This window comes from Solanum dulcamara, chromosome 3 (genome assembly GCF_947179165.1).
Source record: "Solanum dulcamara chromosome 3, daSolDulc1.2, whole genome shotgun sequence".
In the NCBI taxonomy this organism is placed as follows: Eukaryota; Viridiplantae; Streptophyta; class Magnoliopsida; order Solanales; family Solanaceae; genus Solanum; species Solanum dulcamara.
In genome coordinates, this window is record NC_077239.1 from 74,953,295 (window position 1) to 74,974,571 (window position 21,277).

Consider the following 21,277-nt stretch of genomic DNA (forward strand, 5'->3'; position numbering starts at 1 on the left):
ACTAGATCTGATCCATTTTCTAAAGTGAATATAGTAGCAACATAAGTTGGAAAGAAGACAAAATAATTATCTTGAGTGTGACAGAAAATGAAATAATTATCATTATCATGATGAAAATAAACAAAAAAATAATAAAATTTCTCAAAATAATCCGGCAAGAAATAAAATTTATATTTGCCACCAATGTAACATGTAAAGTCATTGAACACATATTTGTCGTAAGCATAATCATTTTGTCAAACTTTATCATGAAGTCTCCCTCAAAAGAAAAGAACAATGTGGATGCACACTTAATGACATTTCAAAATAGGGATAACAATGGGACTGGAGCAGGCGAGGCGGGTTACATCATTCGCGGAGCAGGGCGGGTTATAGCTTTTGGGGTTTTGGGGCGGGTTTAAATATGTTTTTTCAAAATTCATGCGAAACAGGGCGGGTTGTGGGTTTGGGATCAAATTCGCTGATTCACGCTAATTTTTGCACCAGTTTTGCATCTGTTTGGAAATTTTTTTCTTCTGATGAAAAACTGTTTATGTTTCTTTTTCACTACTTGTATTCAATATTTTCCTTATTACGTCAAATGTAGGGGGTGGCAAAAATATGTCCAACCCGACCCAACCCAATTAGGTATTAATGGATTGGGTTATAAACAAAACAGCTGGGTCATATTGGGTTGAACCCAAATAAACCCATTAAATATTGGGTTAAGTTGGTGTAACCCAACAGGTTAAAATCCAACCCAACCCAACGGGTTTACACTTTAGAAATCAGTCGAGGTCGTTTGGATGGACTTATAAGTTATTTTTAGTTTTTTTTGAGTATTTAACTATCAACTTAAAGTCATTTTGTGCTTAAAATAAGCCCAATAGTTGAATTTATTTGGATGAGCGGTTTTTCAATTTTTGCTTCAAAATGACTCAGTCCAAAATGCTAATAGCATCAATCTTTCAGAAAACTTCCTGAGAACGGAAGAAGTGAAGAACCAACAATCTCTCCTCTCTTCTCTGCTCCAACGCTCTCTCCTCTCTTCTAGTAAGTTTCTTATCATTCTCTTTCTTCTTCAATCTTTCAATGATTTCTCTGTTATTTAGAGTTTTTAAAAATTTTCATTCTTAAGAATGCCCTAAGTCATGCTAGTACTTTAGATGGTGAAGTTGAACAACCTCAAAAGACATTTCGTAAAGCACTTTTTTATGTGATTGCTGGAAATTGGTTGAAATATTGGATGGAACTTGGGATTGTTCTGTCTGTGATTGGTTTGTATGAGGCTCAGTTGAGTAGTTGTGCTTACCAAATTCTTGGAATGGCTGAGATGGGGTTGTTTTCTAGGCTTGCCACAAGCAGTACAGTCGAGATTAAGAACAACTTCAGTAGATTCAGAGAAGTTAGCATGAGAGGTAACTTCAGCATGTTCTTGTGCTTCTGCTACGGATTTGAAAAGAGGTCCACAATCACCACACTGAAGTGATACACCTGACATCCTCTAAGCACAAGTCATTTCTATAGCTCATTATTTCCTGCAATTTGCAATTCTTTTGTGTTATGATGATGAGTACATTAGTTCTCTTTGGCTTTTGCTCCCACAATTAGCTGAATTGAAGGAGTCCCAGGCTAAAAGTATCTGATATGACTTCCACTTTCTAAAAGATGACTCCACTAGTAATTATAAAATTCAGTGCCCTTGAACTATAAGGAGCTTGCTTTATTATTTTCACAACTTACTTTTTTAGGTCCCAGAAGATATTTGACTGTTTCTGGTCTGTTGCCTTAAAAAAGTAGGATGAGTTTGTTTATAGTTTACTTATTTCATTACAGATTAAACCCCTCTTATCCCAGGGGTAATTATACCAAGGAATACATGAATTGCATTAAACCTTCATTAGTTGCTATGTTTTCTTCACTTTCAATTTTTCGTTTTCATACCTACTTTAATTTGTTTTACTCGAGCTGAGAGTCCTCCAGACACAGCCTCTCTACCCTCCCTAGACCCCACTTGTGGGATTTCATTAGTTATGTTGTTGAATTCACTAATAATGTATTATCTAAGTAAAGTGCCTGTTTGATGTTACCATAGTTGATATAATATATGGCTGCTGTTTATATTATGTGTTCACAGCTGATTGTTCATAGGAGTTGAGAGAATATGGATACATATTTTCACTGTAATTTGGATATGTGATTTGCCATATTTTTTTGGCTGATGCATTTTTGTTATAATATGTATTGTCAACCAATGTGTGTCATGTGTAGTGATGTTTTCTTGTTTGACCAGGTATTTGAACATTGCTGACAATGAGGCTGACGAGGAAGAAGTCGAAGAACAGTTAAAATGATGAACGAATTGAGGAAGAGAAAGTAGCTGATTTTGGCTCATTGAGTTTGTATTCAGATGATGGAGACATTGCAGGGGTAGTGGTAGTAGACCAGTAGTATAGCAGAAGAAAAGAATGAATTTTATATAATATCATCTAAGTCTTTCTGTGTATTATTTTTGCTTATTGGTACTCAGAATATGCTTGAGTATTGCTTGTGTACAAGAACCTTTTGTTCAGTTTTGGTCTCAGTGAAAATACCAAAGCAAAGTTTTCAACTTACTACGTGGTTGTTTGAACTCTTTGAAAATGTTATTGTATATATTCATGTCAAATGTTACAGTTCGGAGCCAAAAAGGTAACAAAATCACATCCTGCCTTTAAGCTTAGTAAAAATTGGGTCGGGTTGGGTCTTGATCCATAATATAACCCATTACCTAACCCGTTTTGACCCAAACAAATTTGGATTGGGTTGGGTCTTGATCCAATTGTTGTCTTAATCCATTATAACCCGTCCAAACTTGACCCAACCCGCTCAATTGTCACCCTTATTCAAATGTAACCAATTCAAAACTATCAAAAAAAAAGTAATTGACATGTTTAAAACAATATTAACATATTAATTTTAGCGGTTAAAAAAATTAAGCAGTTAACAAAATTTGAATCTTTTCATTAAACACTTATTGCATCTAGTATTTGAAACTTTTTTATAAATTACGCAAGGTTGGACAAAGGGGGTTAATACGGGGTGGGGGCAAAGCGGGTTTATGTGGGGCTAGGCAGAGAGGGTGCAACCGCTTCGCCCTGCCCCATTTGTCATCCCTATCTCAAAACGATGATAATAAATCAACTCCCTTAAAACAAATATGATGATACTAAGAGCTGGGTGCAGATTGTACATTGGCATTGCCACAACATTTATTTGCAAAAATTGCAATAGATATTTGTGAAATCTCTAACACAGTACTTATTGGGATGAATGAAGTAATTTATCCTCATTCTGAAGAATTCCACTATGTTTGTAGCCTTTTCCCTTCAAGAAATTGGAGTACCAATGTGCAGAAAGCTTTGGATATCTTGTTAACTCTTTGTCATTCAAATCCACATAGTATAAGCCAAACGCCGAACCATATGCGTCCAGTAACTCAAAACAGTCTAGAAATGACCACGTGAAGTAGCCTTTCACATTTGATCCATTCCTAGAAATAACAAATCAGTGAAATATGTCATGTCTCTAGTGTCGAGAGATAGGATTTTCACCAGAGAGATTCAAAATATAAAGAAGTAAACACATGAAGAAGTCGAGGAATTTCAACATTTATTATGTATACATTAAAAAAAATAATTTTGACCTTATATATGAAGTTTAATTATTGCATGAAGGGAGTTTTGATGAACCCCTTCGCGTTTCTCATCAATAACTAATGTGTAATGTGAAGATACGGGCGGTTACCTCACAGCATGAAGCAAATTCCCGATATAAGTTTGCAGATATTCTATCCGGGTTGTGTCATTAAACGTTGCATTTCGTGGAGTCATTTGACCTGACAGAACAAACAACACCAACTGGCTTTTCAGAATTCTTGTTGTGTGGGGTGCCAACGCGTATAAAACAACTTTATTGATGTGTGTGAGTGACAGATAGAGAAAGGGAGGGAACCATTTTCATGAATATACATAGGTGGATTGCCATAAGTTTGCTTGAAATATTCTAGTACTCCTTCCAGACCTGGTTCTATCACTGGATACTGATTCAGAACAAATTGTCAATGGAAAACACAAATAAACATATAAACAAGGCAAAAAGCACCGTAGAATTGAAGCATGTCGCGAGCCTCACCTGGCCTGGTGATGTACCACCATTTGTCACTGCATAAATAAAGAGATAGAAGCATTAAATCTTGAGACCAAACAAAGAGAAACTGGCGTGTGCCCCCTCAACCTATTAGCCAATTCGCAACTACACATATACTATACGGGAGTCCTATTACCGTCTGAACTATTTTAATATGGAATAATTACCTCCCTAAAAAGTCATAACCAGTTCTCTGTCAAAGTTGTGCACAACACGCAATGTACAACTCTATATTCACTATAAAATTACTTAAAATTTCCAGTTTTATCAAACCTAAAACTAAAATTTACAAAAAGTATTTGTTTTCCCAGAGAAAATGAGGAAAAAATCTCTATACCAAATTAAAGAAGAAAGAACAACTCCATAGCTATACTACAGAAAGTTTCAATTTGTATCAAATCTAGAAACTAAAATCCACAAATAAATACTGAAATTGGAAGGTGAAATTTCGGATTTACTATTGTTGGTTTATTGTAGTTTGATTTTATTTATTTTTGCTTAAATTGGGAGGAGTTCAAGAAGAAACTTGAACTCCATTTTTGAGCTTCATATATGATTTATTTTTTTTGTGAGTTAGCTATTATTGTTGTGAAAAACAATTGGTGTATGATTAACTAAACATAAATCAATAGCTACAAACTGATCGAAGCTCCTAGAGACAAAAATTTAGAAGACCACCATGAAGGACTTTGAGAAAAGCTTGAAGAAATTATGAGATGAATATGACAATTTTGTGATATAAAAAAATGAATTAAGTATATAATCTCCAATTGGAGATCGAGACCTGGACTATTGAATTCAATTTTAGCAATTTTTCTATCTTTTGTCCAACCTTTACGAGCCTACAAGAGGTGTATTCACCTTCTTGGACAGGTCAGCGTTTAAGGGTTACAAAATATCGAAAATAAATAATTCAGGGCGTAATAGGAGCCCATGAAATATAGGTGTGTAGTTGAGAATTGACTAATAGGTTGGGGTTTATTTGGCTATTTTCTCTAAGTTAATCTGAATTATAGTGTCTTAATGTCAATTAGATGGATCACATTATGTTTATTGTAATTGATGCATTAGTCATTATTCTTACAAATAAATCGAAATGCTGCATCGGCGCTGAAGTCTCTGATATCATTTTCCAGGCTGTTGGAGTTATCTTTGACGCGTACTGTCATATAATGGTTCAGGGCTATAAAGTCTATAGCACCTTTAACTTGGTTAGATTCTTGTATTGTGAATTTGGGCAATCTAGAACCAGCATTCTTCTTCATTATATCGGGATAGTCTCCAAATATCAACGGATTCACAAACCTGCAATGAGGATAGGAGTTGTAATTTAAAATGAACAAAAAAGTTCATAAGCCAAGAAACTTCTTCATCTTACCAGCCTAGGTAAAAATCATTAGCTCGTTGTGCTGCAATTACATCAGCTGTTTCATTTGTATAAGGAAGAGACCAAAATGCAAAGAGATTTAATCCAACAGAACCATGTTGAATTGACTGCATTGGAGCGCGTACACTATTAGCAAACATTTGGGGATTTAGATCACTAGTAAATAGTAATCGCGATAGACCAAAACAATGATACCTTGTATTTTTTCCTGTATAGTCTCACCACAGCTGAATGGGCGAGCAGTAAATTATGACCTGCTATGTAAGGCTCGGTTGAAGAGTTACCTATGGGGCAGGATCTCATTCCGAAAGGTGGGGAACAATGATTTGGAGGGGTCATTCCATTATCATAACCGCCTAGAGCGAATACATTGGCCTCATTTAAGGTAGTCCAATGCAAAACTCTATCACCAAATTCCTTGAAACACACACCCGCATAGGCAGTGAAGTCATCGCTAAAAGGAAAACATGAACAATCATGTTATATTATTCCGAATGTGTAGCAAAACATGAGCTAAAATTAAAAGTACTCTGCATCACACATTATCTTTCGACTCATCCATCCTCCATATTCGTCTTCAAGTACTTGTGGCAGATCACTGTGACATAGAGTAACATGTGGTTGAATTCCTACAAATTAAGGAAAATAAAAACACAACGGAGTCGATCAGATAAACGGTAGATCATTTATTAACTCATACTCTCTCTTACAAGAAGCGAAATTCAAAGTTGCAATGTGATTTTTACCATGGCTGACGATCTCATCGATGAGATTATTGTAATACTGCAGTCCCTTAGGATTAACAGGACCTCTACCATCTACATAGAAAGCAAAAATCAAGTATGAGAAAGAAAGATAAAGATTACAACAGAATCATATGTACTAAGTAATTGAATAAAAGAGCTTACTAGGAATAAGTCTCGACCACGAAATGGAAAATCTATATCCTTCCAAACCCGTATCAGCCATGAGTTTTACATCTTCCTACAATAGACAATTTCGAAGGTCAATCAAATCAATTATCATTTATGTGAAATCTAATTTAAATTGATCCTCTTCTTCTTCCGGACCTTGTATTTATGGTACGCATCACAAGATACATCTGCAGTGGCGCCTCCATATTCACCTGCCGAATCATAACGATCTTTTAAAATATCTTTCTATTCCGTAAAACTATAGTTCTGTAATAAAACTAAGAAGATGTTATAACTCTACAATCACAAGGATTTAAGAGAACAAACCAGCATGAGCAAAAGTGTCCCAAATGCTAGGAGTCCTTCCATCTTCAAATGCTGCCCCCTCAACCTTTCGCCAAAATAACCACTAGTCAAATAATTAATTACTGTCTCCTGTATTTGCTAATAAATGTTGTATAACGATATATACACATACATATACATATGTGTGTGTCAGCAGAGGCGGACCTAGCTCAGAAGTTCATAGATTCAGTAACTTTTGCACAAACTCTTCATATGTGTTACGAAATTCACTAAGCATTTGTAAATATTTTACCGTAAACTCGGTTATTACTGTATATTAACTTGAGGTTGTCACAGTAATCCGTAAACGTCAAATTCTAAATGTGTCTCTCTCTCTATATATATATATTAGTCCTCCTATTTATCTATAATCAACACTATGTAAGTAAGAGTTTAACTTATATAAACTGAAAATAATTTACATTTTCCTAGTCACTTAAAGGCAAGTGTAACCGTTGTTATTCATCCTCCTCAGTGTATATAAGTTAAATCATACAGTGTAGAAATAAAAGTTCCTGACTTGATAAGCAGAAGAACCGGAACCGAAAACAAATGTATCAGGGAAGTCGGATCTGTGGATATCATCATCTGCGCCGGAAAGTAGAATCGGCAAAACAAATATGATCGCCGTGAATATACAACGGAGCTGCTTCGCCGGCATCATCTTTCTTCTGAGCCTCTGGCGCTGCCGGCTCTTCTTCTGATCTTCTCGATAGCCAATTGTAACTATTCTCGTTGCTTCCGCAAAAAGTAATAATATATGGCCCCTCAATTGTGTCGTACACGACTTTGGCACTTCCTTCAAACGGCATAAACTTTGTTGGCTCAAGAAGCAACTGAGGAGAGAGACGGGCAGGTCGGTAGCTGTTGATGTCGGTAAAATTAAGACTTATTTATTTCAGTATATTCATATTTAGAGGTTGTATCTGTGACATTCTTCCGTGGGAATTTTTGTAGTTAGTTAACTAAGATTTTTGTTTTTGTCTATTATTTATCTATTTTAAACTATTTTCGCATATTATTTTACAAATGTTGGATTTAGGTTGACTTATCCGATAAGAATGAATAAGTGTCATCACATTCGGATTTTGAATAGTGACAAATGATATCAGCTCACACGTATAAAACTAAAATACAATAGTGAAAAAGTCATGTTGAAAATAATATAAATAATAATAATAATAATAAATAATATGATAACCGAAAGGAATTAACAAGTACTCTAATAATAAAGATCGGAGAAACAAGAGCAAATAACAATGAATTAGAGGACAAAGGCCAAATCTCTGTCCGTTTATAGTTAACATTTTGCAATCACTATGTACAAATCGTGAAGAACTAAACTAGTACAACAAAGTGAAAAAGTTCAAAACAGGTAGTATGACTCCATTTTTTAAAATAAAAAATTAGGGGTGGGGGTGGAGAAGGGGAAATAGAGGATCGGAGGGAATTATAAGGTACCAATCGAACTTTCATCAACACCACAAAAATTCATGAAGTCAATCAATTGAGTTATTAAGAATTCCTCGGTAGTATGACTCCTCACTTTTTATAAGAGTTAGTTTGATTTGATATTGAGTTTAAGAAAGAAAGATTTTTGAAATTTATGATCTAAAATAAGTCATAGATATTTGTGTGGTTATAAATCATTTCATTAAAGATAAAATGAACAATTTAGTGAAATAGTTACTAAATAATAAAAATATGTCATTATTTTTAAACTAACTAAAAAAAGTAAGTCATATAAATTGGAACCAGGTGAATAACTCTTTTCTCTTGTTGGTCTGGTTTGATATTTCAACATCAGTCATAACAATAAATGATTAATACTTTAACGACCTACTATAATATTACATCGGTTTACTTTTATTTTTCCACTAGTTTTAAAATGGGCTTTTATTTTTGTTTGTCACTTTTAACATTACAAGAAAAAAGACAATTAAATTTTTTTTATGTTTTATCCTTAGTATTAATTACTTATTTTCTAAATTATTTTTTCAAGACTTAATATTAAACATCAATTAATAAAAATAGTGTGATAAAATAGTCATGTCAATCATTATTTTCTTAATTGATGTGCTAAGTCCAAATATGATAAGTAAAAGTGAACAAAATGACTAGGGAATATCTCAAAATCTATACAAACTTTGGGTGTGTTTGGTTGAAAGGGATGATATGGTGTGATGTGTTGGAGGATAGGGAAAAGACAATTAACGTGAAATACTATTTATTAAATTTGTTTTTCTATTTTTATTAAGAGACATGTTCAAAGGGAACAAAATAAATATTGAGGAATCATACGAAAACCTTGATTAGCTTGTAAATTGGGTGAGACTATTCGTCATGGATTTAAATCAATTTATACATAATAATTACTTTACATCATCGATTTAATTTAATATTAATTACTAGTTACGATTAATTACTTAAAGTGATTTACTTTTATTTTGGAGTCACTTGATGAGCCAATTTACCAAGACTTATTAGTGGAGCAGCCGAATACTCTCAGATTCTCAACTTTATACACTTGTCAACTCTCTTGATCTTAAGAGAGAATCTAAAAAAGAACTACTATCCAAAACACAAAATGCTCACATTTAATTTAGGTAGGGGTGTCAAATAGACGGATTGAGCTGAATTTGAGAATATTAGAAAGGACTGAATTAAAAAATGGGTGGATCTTGAATCCGCTTAAATGTTATTTGGATTGAAACGGGTTGAAATGAAATAAGCTATAAACAACCCCACCCCCACCCCAATTCTTACTATATTTTAAATTCAAAGTTGTGTTATAATTTGTTTGAGTACCTAGTAAAAAAAATCCCATTGGGGTTTAATTTTGATATTGATTATCTAATTTAGTGGGTCAAATCAAATTAAAAGAGGGGAGTGAGTTATTTAGGGAAAATTCAAGTATTTTTATTTGATTTGAGGTATCCCATCCAAAATAGGGGCATATTTGAATATTTTCATAACGGCAAAAGTATATTTGGTCCAATAGTCTAACGAAAGACAAACTTAACAAATAAACGAAAGTAGAGGGGTATTTTTGACCATTTCACCGGTTGATAGGAATAACTGATCAAACCAACATTAATCCTTATTACTATTTGCAAGAATTAGAAACAAAATCAGCTGACATTTATGAAATACAAAATGCAACCACAAACTACTTATTGGGAAGAATGAAGTAATTTATCTTGAGTCTGAAGAATTCCACTCTGTTTGTAGCCTTTCCCCTTCAAGAAGTTAGAGTACCAATGTGCAGAAAGCTTTGGATATCTTGTTAACTCTTTGTCATTCAAATCCACATAATATAAGCCAAATCCCGAACCATATGCGTCAAATAACTCAAAACAGTCTAGGAACGACCACACGAAGTAGCCTTTCACGTTTGATCCATTCCTAAAACATAAACAGAACATGAATATCTAAACATAATTGCTTTGTGGTTACAAGCATAACGGGTGCCAGAAAAATATATTATATAGTAGATGTTGAATCATATCAGCTTCTTAGTGTATTTACTTAAAAGCCTAAAATGATTTGTTGAGCATGCGGAGATTAGACACATCTGATCAATTAAGATCACTAGATTGCAACAATGAGATGCTTAAATGCTTGATCTACATGTTAAGGGGCTTACCTCATAGCATCAAGCAAATTCCCAATGTAAGCTTGCAGATATTCCACCCTGCGTGTATCATTTAACGTAGCATTTCGTATTGTCATTTGACCTGGAAAAATAAATCAGAGCGAGCTTTCTCAGACTTATTTTTCTTTAGGTGAAAAAAAGCTTCTAAACCATCTTTCAAAGGGCTCAGAAATCCGGAGCATGAGAGAAGAGAGAGAGAGAGAGAAAGGGAACCATTTTCGTGAATATATATAGGAAGATTGCCATAAGCTTGCTTGAGATGTTCTAATATTCCTCCTAGCCCCGGTTGTGTCACTGGATACTCAAACTGAACAAATTGTGAAATGAAAAATTAAATAAACCTTATAAAGAAAGCAGAGTGATAGATTCATGTATGTCGCAAGACTCACCTGATCTGGTGGAGAATCTTCTTCGGTGTCTGCACAAATTCATAAAGTTAGAAAAATAAACACACATTGAAGTAGTGAATTTTTTCATGTCACACTTATATATAAAGGAGAATGAAACTGATTGACGTCAGCTTGGTAAAAGAAGATTTCCTTGATCAACAAGCTGAAGAGGACTATTATTTTAAATGTCAATTGAAGAAATCAAGCAAAGAATTAGTCATTATTCTTACATATAATTTCAAATGCTCCATCAACGGTGTAGTCCCTGGTTTTACTCTCGAGGCTGCTGGAGCTATCTTTGACATGTACTGTTTGATAATGATTCAGTGCTATGAAGTCTATAGCGCCTTTAACTTGGATAGACTCTTCTCTTGTGAATTTGGGTAATCTAGAGCCAACATTACTCTTCATTATGTCAGGATAATCGCCAAACATTAACGGATTGGCAAACCTGCATTGACAATCGGAAATTATACTGACATTTAGTTCTGTGAATGGTAGGAGATGCTAATAGGCCAAGAAACTTCTGCATTTACCAGCCTACGTAGAAATCATATACTCGTTGTACTGCATTTATATCAGCTGTTTCATTTGTATAAGGAAGTGGTCGATATGCAAAGAGATTTAATCCCACAAAACCGTGTTGAGTTGACTGCAGTGGCGCACACACACTATTAGCAAAAGTTTGGGGCTTTAGTACAAGAGTAGTTCAAAAGGTGATACCTTGTATTTTCTCCTGTATAGTCTCACGGCAGCTGAATGAGCAAGTAGTATATTATGAGCTACTATGTATGGCTCGGTTGTAGAGTCACCTGTGGAACAGTTTCTCATTCCGAAAGGTGGGGAACAATGATTTGGGGGTGTGATCCCATTATCATAACCACCTATAGTGAACACATTGACTTCATTTAACGTAGTCCAATATAAAACCCTGTCACCAAATTCTTTGAAGCACACATCCGCATAGGCAGTGAAATCATCGCTAAAAGGGAAACAGAAACAGTTTTTATGCATTCAGTAAGATGTAAGAGAATACATGGACAAATTATGAACTAAATTAGAAGTACTCTTCATCACACATTATCTTCCGACTCATCCATCCACCATATTCATCTTGAAGTGCTTGTGGTATATCACTGTGACATAAAGTAACATGTGGTTGAATTCCTACAAATTAAGGGAGATAGAAACACGAGGGAACCAATCAGACAAGTGATATATCATCTATTACTAACATACAATGTTTAAACTTTCAACTGAAAAGTAAGAACTAATGCATAAGGGAATGTGTTTATAACCATGACGGAGGAGCTCATTGATGAGATTGTTGTAATATTGTAACCCTTTAGGATTAATCGGACCTCTTCCATCTACATAGAGGTTAAACAAAAAAAAACGAATGACAAAAAAGATAAAGCTTATAACAACCTCATAAGTACAAAGTAGTTGAATAATGGTGTCTACTTGGAATAAGTCTCGACCATGAAATAGAAAATCTGTATCCTTCCAAACCCGTATCAGCCATGAGTTTTACATCTTCCTGCAAATAAACAAGCAGTCTAACTGATAATCAATTACGTTAACTCAAAGTTGAACTATCTTCCAGACCTTGTATTTGTGGTATGCGTCACAAGATACATCTGCGTTGGCTCCTCCATAAATACCTGAAAATTTAGTGTAGGTACAATCTAGTGTCATTTGCTGCTGCAGTAGGAACAGGGCAAATACACTTGCCCATATTGTACCATAATAATCCTCGAAAATTATATGGTTTAGCAAAGTGAATTGTGATTATAAATCTATTAATTTAGCCTGAAAAAACAACAAAACTATGCAAGCAAAAAGAAACCATATCTTCATATTCTGAGATTGGTAAAGCAAACCACAGGGATTAAAGAGAACAAACCAGCATGAGCAAAGGTGTCCCAAATGCTAGACATCCTTCCATCTTCAAATGCTGCCCCTTCAACCTTTCGACAAATGTACCAAATCATCAGAGGTGGAGCCAGGATACCATAAGGCGGTTCAGATGAATCCTCTTCACTAAAAATTTACGCTATATATATAAAGTTAAAATTATTTTTTATATATATATAAAGTAGATGTTGAATGCTCAGCTTTCTTCGTGAGTTAATTACCTCTTTATAGTTTGACCCCACCCACTTAGTAAAAATCTTTTCTCCGCCACTGGACATAGTTTAGCATCTACTTTATACCGTATTTGCTAATAAGTAATCAATACTATACATCTATATTGAAAACACATGTATGCACAAATATATTTTCTAGTTATCTCATTGGCGTATTTATTGTGTAAATTATGATCCACGTGAACATATGATCTCTCCGCATAACTAGGTATGTTATGTACTCATGCTCCAAATACTCAGAATGTTGCACTTGATTCAAATCCCACTTAAAAAACTTGTTCTAGAAATTCTAGATCCGTCTCTGATTCAGAACATAATCATTTCAAAAAAATTAGTTACTTTTCACATAACTATATTCCGTGTCAAAAATATTGGATTCAGTTTGTTGGAAGCATAGTGGAGCAAAATAATATTTTTATTACACACAGATCAAAATATTACACACACAAAAATAAAATTCTCACAATAAGTGCTTTGGCACTTCATTATTTTTTTAAGAGTTTTGCATTCTATTTCTTCCTCTCTCTAATGCACTTTCTCTTGCACACTTTCTTACAATTTCTATATATCTAAAACTTACATATTCGTGCCTATTTATAACACAGTTAAGCCACCATTTGGAAGATTCTATGAATTCCAACACAGTTGAATGCAGGTTCCATCTTGTTCGTGCATAAAAATTAAATAAAACAGTCACATAATGAGAGATGGTTAATAAAAAACTGACTTGATAGGCAGAAGAACCGGCACCGAAAACGAAAGTATCAGGGAAGTCCGTTCTGCGGAGATTAGCGGCGCCGGAAAGTACTAGAACCGGCAAGTCTGCTTCCGCTACTATAATGGAAACAAGCAGTATTGCGGTGAAGAGATCCCGGAGCTGCTTCGCCGGCGGCATTCTGTGAATTTGTGTGCTGGCTCTGCTGTTTGGCATCTTAATATATTATTACTATTGTTTCCCCACATCACATGCCCAAATTTTCAAACTTGCAATAAATATTTAATTTACAAGTGACTCTTTGTTTATGGAGAAAATATAATACTAGCAGCCACTAATAATTCTCAACTTGAACGTGTATTTTATCATTATGATAACTATTTCAACTTATAGTATTTTCGTATATTTTTTAAATAATTAAATTTAAAAATATTAATTCAAATAAATTTTGAAAAATTAAATAAATTATATTTTATAAAGCGAAACATAACAAGTAAAAATAAATATATTACTTTTTTTTTTATTTGTTTAAAAAATAGTATTTATATTTAATAATTTTTTTCAATTCCTCTGCATAACAAATTTAAAGTATTATGCACAATTTTAATTTAAGATTAATAGATTCAAAAGTTAAATTTTATTTTTAAAATTTCATATTCAATTAAACTAAAAAGCTTTAAAGTAGAACGTTGGGAGATATTTTATGAGACAAAAAACACGTAATCAGTCACCAACAACTTTTGCAGTCCCTATAATATTCGGTGATTTAAAATGTCGGTATTTATTTATGTTATCTCTCTATTTTAATTTATTTATCTAATTTTAATTTGATATAAAATTTTAAAAAGTAAAAAAATATTAAATGTTTTTTTCTTATTTGTCTAAACCTGAATTGATGTAGTTATTTGATAACTTGCACTCATAAAAGGTAATAGGTACTCAATGAAATAGTGGAAATCGAGAGAGAAGAAAACTTGAGTAACATCAAGAGTTGTTACAACTATCATCTTCTAAAATGGCAAAACACAAGATCACTACATAAAAGAACCTGAAACTTACTGAGCTCATTTCTGAGACTCTCCAGAACCACAACCATTCAACGGAATTTCACAAATTCACTTATAAGTAGAAGAATCAGATGAAGAAAAACTCATACAAATATATAAATATTTCATCTATTAAACTCTATGGTGCAAATATGGCAAATAACAATTGTAAGCAATCACAACATACATAAATCCCAAATAAAAAAAGACCAGCCTAAAATGGCAAACAATAGCCAAATGCCAGTCACAAAAACACCAAAATATTAGTTCATGTTAACACAATTACCCCATAATTGGTATTGAACCAAGTCAAGTATACAATGGCCAATCAGTCCATGCTCCAGAAACATGTCCATTCTCACAGACGTAAGCTCGAACAACTGGTTCTCCATCATCATGGTACCCAAAATACCTCCTCAAACAGAAGGCTGAATGCAAATCCCAAGTCTGTTTGGACGAGCAAAACGCACAATTCAGATCGATCTTCTTCCTATTACCATCATTAATCGTCCTCCATACCCTCGACTGCTTGAAATTCTTGAAAATCCCCCGAAATAGCATGTAATTCCTCTTCTCCTCCATGTGAATACAACCAGGCCAATCACATATGTACAAACAATCCCCTTTGAATCTACTCGCTAGTAGCTTATTCCCCTGCTCCCGGCTCAAATTCCATACCCCAGAAGCCAAATGTGAACCAGGGGATCTGTAAATTTTTCGCCTCTTCGGAAGCCTGAATTCAGCCCCCCCCAAAAAATCAAATTGCTACCAATTAATTACAGAAATCAATACATACATCAACAACAACAACATATCCAGTGTAATCCCACAAATAAAGTCATGGGAGAATAGAATGCACGCAAACCTTACCCCTACCTTAAAGATAGAGAGTTTGTTCCCAATAGATCCTCAACTCAAGAAAAAAAGAGTCTAAAGCAATATAGAGACAAAAATAACTGAAATGAAGAAAGTCATGACAAATTAGTAAATACTATAGATAACCAGATAAATAATCCTAAACAACAGTCATTACAAATAAAACGATAATCAAAGTGTAAAAGAAACCACTTATAATAACGGAACTCAAAGGACAAACAATTACAAGAGTAATAATATGGTTTGGTGAATGCAGCTTGGGTGCAAATATGGTCCTGTTTTGAGGTGATTGTTATGGATCCTGAATTCTCAGACCATTCTCCTCTTAGTGTATCACTGGATGATAGGCAACACAAGGGTGCCAAGCCCTTCAAATTCTTCAATTGCTTGACACAACATCCTGAGTTCAAAATCCTAGTTCAACAGGAATGGAATAGAGGTATAACTGCTAACACTTTGCCCTTGGTATGGAGGAAATTGAATTCCCTGAAGATGAAGTTGAAGCAACTTAATACCAAGGAGTTCCTAGGAATAAATAATAAGATCACAGAACTGAAGGGTAAACTGAAGGTACTACACAGACATATGGGACAAAGTAATGATCATCAAAGGTTATGTGAAGAAGAGAAATCACTCAAACTAGAACTTGAAAAATGGCACAGAGTTGAGGAGAGTGCTGTGAAACAAAAGGCCAGAATTGATTGGCTTAAACTTGGGGACTCCAATACATCTTTCTTTCATGCTTGCTTGAGAAATAGAATAGCACAAAATCATATTAGAAGTTTAACAACAGAAGATGGTACACTAGTGCATAAAGAAAAGGATGTCCAGGCTGAAGTAATTGGTTTCTATAAGCAACTCCTAGGATCAGCAGCTAACCAACTTCCTAGCATCAGATAGGATATTATGCAACAAGGAAAAGTGCTTAATAGACAACAACAACTACAATTGGTGGATCCTATAACTAGAGAGGAGGTATTGGCAGCTATAACAAATATAGATGACGACAAAGCCCCCGGAAGTGATGGTTACAATGCATTCTTTTATAAAATATCTTGGGACATCATCGGTGAGAGTGTAATAAGAGCTATTATGGACTTCTTTGAAACTAATAATATGTACAAGCCAGTGAATTGTACTTCAGTAACCCTGATACCCAAGGTAAAACATCCTACTTCCATCCAGGAGTACAGGCCAATTTCATGTTGCAATGTCTTATACAAGATAATCTCAAAAGTTATTACAAAGAGGCTAAGTGAAGTCCTGAATGATCTGATAGATGGAAGCCAGTCTGCATTTGTTCCTGGAAGAATCATATCTGACAACATAATTTTACGTCATGAACTGGTTAAAGGATATTCATGAACTGGTTAAAGGATATTCAAGAAAGGGTATCTTCCCAAGGTGTATGGTGAAGGTCGATCTTCAAAAGGCATATGACTCACTTGAATGGGTATATCTTAAACAAATCCTTGACAGCTTGCAGTTCCCTGATTTGTTTGTTAGATGGATAATGACCTGCATTAATACAGTCACATACTCTATAGTGATTAATGGTGTGCCTGCTCCTCCTTTTGAAGCAGAGAAAGGTTTGCGACAAGGTGATCCTATGTCACCTTTTTTATTTGTATTAGCTAGGGAGTATCTCAGTAGATTGTTAAGAACCCTGCAACAGGAAAGCAATTTTAAACACCATCCTCGATGTGCAAAATTGAAAATCATCCAACTTAGTTTTGCGGATGACCTGCTTTAATTTAGCAAAGGAGATGTTCAGTCAGTTAACATGCTATTCCAATGTCTTAATCAGTTCTCACAAGCATCTGGACTCCATGCCAATATGCGAAAATGCTCCATTTACTTTGGTGGAGTCACTTAGGTTATGCAAGAACATATTGTTGCACTTCTTGGGATGCCTAAAGGTGAATTACCTGTTAGATACCTAGGTGTTCCTCTTAGCACCAAAAGGTTATCTATTGTGCAATGTCAGCCTCTACTGGATAAAATGCTAGGTAAAGTGACATCCTGGACATCAAAGTTTTTGTCTTATGCTGGCCAGTTGCAACTCTTAAAATCAGTTATTATCAGTATTATTCTCAATTCAGACTTATTGGTCGCAACTATTTTTGTTGCCTAGGAAAATCATTAAGCTGATAGAAACTGTATGTCGGAATTTCTTATGAACTGGTGGAGTAGATATATCAAAAAAGGCACTCATTGCCTGGGAGAAATTGTGTTTACCAAAGGCTGCAGGGGGCTTAAACTTGCTGAACGTGGAAATATGGAATAAAGCAGCACTTTGTAAACTTCTTTGGAACCTATGTAGGAAAAAAGATGTGTTGTGGATACAATGGGTTCATATATACTATGGCGAAAGTGGATCACTGTGAGGTGCTAGACCTAGGCAAGCATATTGGATTGTTCAGAAGATATTGAAGGCGCAAAAATACATTGAGAAGGTAGGTATGAGTGTAACTGATTTGATACAGATACACACTTTCTCAATCAAAATGATGTACCAGAAGTTGATAGGTGTCCATCCTAGTGTGCCTTGGAGGAGACTAATGTGCAACAATCCAGACTTACCAAAGTGGTTATTCATCTTATACGTGGCTATTCATGGTAGACTATATACAAAAGATAGGATGCCAAAATGGAAAATGGAGATCTGCCCTCTATGTCCTCTTTGTGATATCGAATCGGAAAATATAGAACACTTATTTTTCGAGTGCTCTGTATCTTCCTATGTTTGGAGAAGAGTATTGCATTGGCAAGGAATCCACCGACAAGCTATGAACTGGGTTGGAGAAATGCAATGGTATGAAACTATATGCAAAGGCAAGGGCAATGTTGCTACTATTTACAGAATGACACTTGCTGCCTCTGTCTATGAATTGTGGCTGGAAAGAAATTGTAGAGTTTTCCAGAATACACGTTGCTGCGAGGATATCATTGTGAGAAAGATTATTCAAGAGGTTTATGTTCAAGCAAGCATGCAAGGAAAGCTAGCTAGGTGTCTGAATCAACTAAATTACTATCCAGTCTAGCAATTTGTGTTTAGGTGTTAGGGAGAATATGCATAGTGATTTGATGGGTCTGTCCGAGTTGGAGTAAGACCTGTTTTTATTTTATTTCTTTGAGCTGTACACTGCCACTTTGATAATAAAATGTGTTTAGTTACCAAAAAAAATAATGTGATCCATTTCAAATCCAGCCGGAGGTCTTCGAAACTTGTTACGAACTAAAGTCCTAAAGAAAAGCGACCCCAATCCCTCCCCAGCCCAGATCAAAGGTCTTCCCTCCCTTAACTAATAGTACGGCTAATAGTATAAAAGAATATGTGAGACACAGCTAACTAACCTCCTACACTAATCAGTATCCTCCGTAACCTCCCATCCATCTAAGGTCATGTCTACATCATGTCCCGTATAATCACATCTCCACAATACTCAGTGTAATAATCCCACAAGTGTAGTCTCGATAAGATAAAATGTGTATGCAGACCTTACCTCTACCTCTACCTCCCGTTTTCGAAAGCAAAAATCAATATATACATAAATAACATGAAAATTACTTGATGCAAACACAGGATGTGATATGTGTTTTTTACCTTGTAGGGGTCACCACTAAGTTTGGGGATTCTTCCTCGACGATTTCAGGCTGATTTGAGGTTGATTCAGAAGCATCATAAACAGTATCAAACATAAGATCATCAAACAAAGACCAACCACAATCAGCAACTTCAGTAGAATCACTCCGATTATTATTACTCGACGAAGGCATTAGCTGGGTCTGCAAACTATCGGGTTTGGGCAAAACCCGATCTGCATAATTCTCATCCGGGCCAAGTTCACGTTCAAGCCCGAAATCAGAATTCTCCAGAAGAACACCAGCTTGATGGAGACCCGGACAACATACAGCTAGCTTGTAAAGCGAAGACCACCCACCAGGAGAAGCCATAGATGAACTTGGCCCATTTACGAGATCGGAAACAACAGAAGGTATAGTCAAAGAGCATTTCGATTTATAGCAAATACTATGAATCAGAAAAGCAAATTTCGTAGAAACACAAGATAAACGAGCCCAGTTTCTTGGGTCATCTTCTAGCTTGAAAAGTATGTTGAGAACAAGATCCTCTGAAATTTTTGAGAAAAACCCATCAACAATAAACGAATTCGACATCTAAAAGATGTATAGAATCAAGATCTCTACTCAATCTAATGGAATTAAACACTAGATTTAACAAGAACACTATGTAATGAATTCAAGAATGAGAATTTTATCAAAAGAAGTAAGAATTTAATTTGTGATTGTGGAAAAAAAAAAGGCAAAAGGAGTAGTTTTGGTTTGTGGAATGTGTGAGGATGTTTTTCAGTGTGCTGGTTTGTTAGATGTTTATCAAAGATTCCTATATTTGGAAAAAAACTTATATACATATTATATTTTATATATACTTTTTTGGTAAATTAATTAATATTTTATATACTTGGTCACTGAGTTTATGTGGTTCTCTTTAAATGTATTTTGTATATACTTTGGTAAGTGAGTTATGTGGTTCTAGTAAATATTATATTATATAGTTTTTCAAAAGAAATATAGGGGTTGTTGGAATTGGTGTAATTATTAGTCTAGTAATTACATAGTCTAATAATTATGATAATTTATTTGTTTGTCACAGTATAATTATAATTGTTCTGTTTGATTGCATAAGTGTAATTACAAGATTATATTAAATTTTAAAAATAAAAGTTAATTTTTTAAATTTAAAATTTATATTAGACAAATAAGGATCTTTATAAATGATATTAAATTAAATATTAATTAATAAACACGTGTTCTTAACTATTATTATAAAAAATAATTTATTTATATTTTCTAAATTAGTATATTTTAAATAATTTAATCAAATAAACTAAAAGTATAAGATTTTTATGAATATCATGAAATGTATGTTTGACAAAAATGTTAATAGTATAAATATAATGTCATAAAATTATTAAAATATTTGATAAAAAAATAATCTATCAAATTTAACTAAAAAAAAATATTTTGCAATGTGAAATATCAAGTCAATCGTACTAAAACAAATGAAATTGAAAAATATGACATGAATCCTAAATTCAAAACAAAAAATTTAACATAATGCTCTTATATTAAATTTTAACACAACATTTACAATCTAAAAAAAAAAACATGAAAAATATTTTCTTTTATACGAAACACATCAATAAATTTGTATATTACAAAATCAAATTTTCCACTACTCCTGCTACTATCTAAAAGAAAAAAGAAGAAAAAAAAAAAAGCAGGCCACATATGACCCACCTTCCACAGACCACAATAGTGAACCTCATCAATATTGCGATGTCTGATTTCCCATTTACCTAAAGTCTCATTCATTCTTGTTCACACAAATATATATATATATATATATATATATATATATATATATATATATTCTCCTCCCAGTTTTCGATGAAAGAGATTATGACAGTTGCATGCTGCTTCCATCTAAAAGGACAAACGTATCTTCATCTCCCAATTTTACAAACCAAAGATCATACAGTTTAATAGTTTGTCTCACCTTGTAAAGTATCGTTTAAATCAAATTCTTGAAATTTTTGTTTTTTGAATAT

At 34.1% G+C, this 21,277-nt stretch overlaps 3 protein-coding genes across 5 annotated transcripts; all 3 read right to left on the reverse strand.

Annotated features, from left to right (window-relative positions):
* Positions 1-3,148: 3,148 nt before the first annotated feature.
* Positions 3,149-7,702, reverse strand: LOC129882938 (beta-glucosidase 11-like). Of its 2 annotated transcripts, none has more exons than XM_055957447.1 (13): positions 7,334-7,702; positions 6,796-6,859; positions 6,625-6,680; positions 6,463-6,538; positions 6,301-6,372; positions 6,096-6,183; positions 5,750-6,008; positions 5,546-5,661; positions 5,252-5,472; positions 4,153-4,181; positions 3,973-4,060; positions 3,766-3,856; positions 3,149-3,511 (listed from the first exon to the last, which is right to left on the reverse strand). In XM_055957447.1, exons 1-13 carry the CDS (start codon positions 7,475-7,477, stop codon positions 3,280-3,282), a joined length of 1,536 nt encoding a protein of 511 aa, XP_055813422.1. In that variant the 5' UTR covers positions 7,478-7,702; the 3' UTR covers positions 3,149-3,279. The 2 variants fall into 2 exon arrangements, with proteins under 2 accessions (XP_055813422.1, XP_055813421.1); XM_055957446.1 differs by having other exon boundaries at positions 7,310-7,702.
* A 2,137-nt stretch (positions 7,703-9,839) lies between these two features.
* Positions 9,840-14,011, reverse strand: LOC129882939 (beta-glucosidase 11-like). Its single transcript, XM_055957448.1, has 13 exons — positions 13,735-14,011; positions 12,764-12,827; positions 12,466-12,521; positions 12,322-12,397; positions 12,156-12,227; positions 11,937-12,024; positions 11,581-11,839; positions 11,394-11,509; positions 11,088-11,308; positions 10,858-10,886; positions 10,682-10,775; positions 10,460-10,550; positions 9,840-10,218 (listed from the first exon to the last, which is right to left on the reverse strand). The coding sequence occupies exons 1-13, from the start codon at positions 13,936-13,938 to the stop codon at positions 9,987-9,989; spliced, it is 1,602 nt and encodes a 533-aa protein (XP_055813423.1). The 5' UTR covers positions 13,939-14,011; the 3' UTR covers positions 9,840-9,986.
* Positions 14,012-14,881: 870 nt separating this feature from the next.
* LOC129882940 (phytochrome A-associated F-box protein) lies at positions 14,882-20,055 on the reverse strand. Of its 2 annotated transcripts, none has more exons than XM_055957449.1 (2): positions 19,252-20,039; positions 14,882-15,501 (listed from the first exon to the last, which is right to left on the reverse strand). In XM_055957449.1, the coding sequence occupies exons 1-2, from the start codon at positions 19,821-19,823 to the stop codon at positions 15,078-15,080; spliced, it is 996 nt and encodes a 331-aa protein (XP_055813424.1). In that variant the 5' UTR covers positions 19,824-20,039; the 3' UTR covers positions 14,882-15,077. The 2 variants fall into 2 exon arrangements, with proteins under 2 accessions (XP_055813424.1, XP_055813425.1); XM_055957450.1 differs by lacking the exon at positions 14,882-15,501 and adding an exon at positions 16,137-17,310 and having other exon boundaries at positions 19,252-20,055.
* Between the last annotated feature and the right edge of the window lie 1,222 nt (positions 20,056-21,277).

Coding starts and splice junctions, on each gene's coding strand:
- LOC129882939 (XM_055957448.1), bottom strand. CDS start 13,938: ATGCCAAACAGCAGAGCCAGCACACAAATTCACAGAATGCCGCCGGCG. Junction 10,776..10,857: donor AAGATTCTCCACCAGATCAG/GTGAGTCTTGCG, acceptor CAATTTGTTCAG/TTTGAGTATCCAGTGACACA. Junction 10,219..10,459: donor AATTTGCTTGATGCTATGAG/GTAAGCCCCTTA, acceptor TTTATGTTTTAG/GAATGGATCAAACGTGAAAG.
- LOC129882938 (XM_055957446.1), bottom strand. CDS start 7,477: ATGATGCCGGCGAAGCAGCTCCGTTGTATATTCACGGCGATCATATTT. Junction 6,860..7,309: donor GGAACTTTTATTTCTACACT/GTATGATTTAAC, acceptor TTTTGGCGAAAG/GTTGAGGGGGCAGCATTTGA. Junction 3,857..3,972: donor TATGTATATTCATGAAAATG/GTTCCCTCCCTT, acceptor TTGTTCTGTCAG/GTCAAATGACTCCACGAAAT.
- LOC129882940 (XM_055957449.1), bottom strand. CDS start 19,823: ATGTCGAATTCGTTTATTGTTGATGGGTTTTTCTCAAAAATTTCAGAG. Junction 15,502..19,251: donor TTAGTGGTGACCCCTACAAG/GTAAAAAACACA, acceptor GGCTGAATTCAG/GCTTCCGAAGAGGCGAAAAA.